This window comes from Aptenodytes forsteri, unplaced genomic scaffold (assembly GCF_000699145.1).
Source record: "Aptenodytes forsteri isolate BGI_AS27 unplaced genomic scaffold, ASM69914v1 Scaffold325, whole genome shotgun sequence".
Classification (NCBI taxonomy): domain Eukaryota; kingdom Metazoa; phylum Chordata; class Aves; order Sphenisciformes; family Spheniscidae; genus Aptenodytes; species Aptenodytes forsteri.
In genome coordinates, this window is record NW_008795575.1 from 1,011,510 (window position 1) to 1,013,994 (window position 2,485).

Genomic DNA, 2,485 nt, shown 5'->3' on the forward strand with positions numbered 1-2,485 from the left:
GTTAGACGTGTATTTACACACCAGTGTGGTCTGGTGTCACGCAGGGTACTGTCAGGCAGGACAGGATTCGAAGAAAACATATTGTAATAAACTTTGTTATGTGGCTAGATTTGCAACTAGATTACTGTTTTAATATTTGTTATGAAAAGTTCTAGAAACCCCAAGTGAGAACAGAGGCTGAGCACTGTGCATATACAAAGTCTCTGCCCCAGAGAACTTAATATTTAAATAGAAAAGATGGATAAATAGTGAAAAGGAAGACACTTGGAAGTAAATTGCATAAAGTCCATAGCAGAATGCAGCACAGAAATATTCTGTAAGTCCCAAATCTCCTATATCCTGTCCCAGAATTTTAGCTACCAGCCTGAGAGTCAATAATTTCATCATTTTTTATTTCCTGTGATCTATCCATAAACCTACTCCAGAGCTGTGCTTGCACACTCCAGTTGTAAAGGAAGTCGTAATTAAAAGCTTTGACTGTTAGTTTTTTGGAAAGATCACGTCAAAATATTACTCCATAAAATTCAGTGAAAAAGATTTCCCCATTTCCTGAACATAGGCACCTTGCCAGCGGTCCGTTAGCTAAAAAGTCTCGATATTGCTTATTCTTCCCACAATCTAGTTACATTTTAATCTGTGTTTACATAGTATTGTTTTGATGAACTGTTGGCAAATCTGTGGGTTGTATGCTGGGTAGTCCAACGACAATCCTACCCTGAGCCAAACCAGAGCAATCTGTCAGGTGTGGGTCTTGCAGTGTTTTAGGTTTTGTTCTGGGACACTCACAAACTTCCTTGTTGACCCTAGCGATGAGGTAAGATAGGAAATTTAAAACAAGGTGTTGCCTAGTAAAAGCAGGCTACTGTTGTTCAGAGAAAAGTAAGTCTGGGCAGCAGTGGGAAGTCAGAGAGCTGCTCACATTTCATCGCTGTACCTCAAGACCCCAAGAACATTTTCATTGGGAAGAGAAATTTCATTCAAGAATTTAGGATGATTAAGTGTTACTGATATTCGGTCCTTCACATCCAGGTATGTCAAATGGAGCAGGAACAAGGTCTTAAAAGTCTTTTCTTGGCACGTTTCTGACGCGCACCATGTGGATAATGTTTGCCTGTTGACTTTGTCATTCACAAGGAACTCTATCTTGAGGTCGGTGGGGCTGTTTGAACAGTTGGGAAAGTGAAAGTTCAAGTGGCAATAGATCAAGTAGAGGCCTTGTTTCTGTATCACCAGCTCTTCGCTCTTGCACTGGACGTCTTCACAAATACCCTTCTCGACCAAGCTCAGTTTTGAACTGTTTACTGGATTGGACACTAGAAAGGAAAGCAAACAAATTTTAAAATGAGCTACTGAGCTCTACTGACCTGAATTCAGCCTTATGTGACTTGCAGCAGTGTATCTCCTGGTAAATGGAGATACCTGTGCAGTGGTTTTCCTGCAGGAAGCTCCAAGAAAAGGCCCTGGCCAGATGGCTGGGAGTTCACCCATGGAAGTGGGGTGTTAAAAAGTTCCAAGGACTTACACAGCCTTTGGGAAACCCAAGACAGGGAGATGCAGTGAAAATGGCCTTCTGCAATATTTAAAGGGAAATAATGGAGATGATTCATGTGTTTGTGTGCAGAAGGTCTCTCTCTATTTATTTTTTTCTTATCAAGTTAAAAAAAAAAGTTTGTGTGATCAGATAGGGGGTTTAGCAAACACACCCACATTTCAGGTAAAGCTAAGGATATCTTTCCTATGAAGTGCCCACTAAAACCGGTTTGGTTGACACGAACAGCCTGCTCTTCAGCCAGCTCTGCAATCTCTCTTTGCCAGCTCTTGCCCTCGACTGGGCTCCCCACTGACCTCTCATGTATGCAGCGGCTCTCTTGGTCGGGACATTCTGTAGGATTCTTAAATAGTCTTCGGAGGTGTTCCCTGAAGGAAACAACAGATTAAGTGACCACTCCTGATTTTTTTTTTTTTTGGTACTGTAAAATGCTATCAGCATTTGGCACCTCATTTATTTGCTATAACTGCACTACGGACAAACTCCACAGCAGCAGCTCCAAAGCGACAAGCAGCATGTAGGAGAGATTAATCTTACTCCTTGGCTGATAATATCTGATCTGCACAGGGAACTCATAGCATTGTAACTCAATTAGTAAATTTATAACGGTCTAAAGCTCTGGTAGATTGTAGCCATCAGTCCAAAAAATTGTATTTCTTATTCTCCTTCTCACAAACAGAAATTAAGTGCAGGTAAGCTTAATTTAACCAAATTATTTGTAAGGTGCAATGGCAGAAAGCAGCTTTTAAACGTTTAACTGGAACATACTTCTGAAAATGGCTCTTTGGGTGCTTTTGAAACGTTGCTCTGTTCTCTCATGGTTAAAATGTGGCTGTCGCCAGGACTTCGGGAGAGGTTGTTGGTTGTTCAGACCCGAAAGCTGCCAGCTAGAGGAGCCGGGACAGCGTTGTTCCTGCGTGCGCTCCTTCCTACATA

At 41.7% G+C, this 2,485-nt stretch overlaps 1 protein-coding gene across 1 annotated transcript in view; it reads right to left on the reverse strand.

Moving 5' to 3' along the window:
- Nucleotides 1-915: 915 nt before the first annotated feature.
- The window catches only part of TNFSF8 (tumor necrosis factor superfamily member 8), an 18,675-nt gene continuing 17,105 nt past the window's right edge, over nucleotides 916-2,485 (reverse strand). Inside the window, exons 4-5 of the mRNA XM_009282250.2 lie at nucleotides 1,846-1,917; nucleotides 916-1,313 (exon numbers count right to left, since the gene is read on the reverse strand). Of these exons, the coding sequence (XP_009280525.2) occupies nucleotides 916-1,313; nucleotides 1,846-1,917 (470 nt within the window). The remainder of the gene's footprint in view (nucleotides 1,314-1,845; nucleotides 1,918-2,485) is intronic.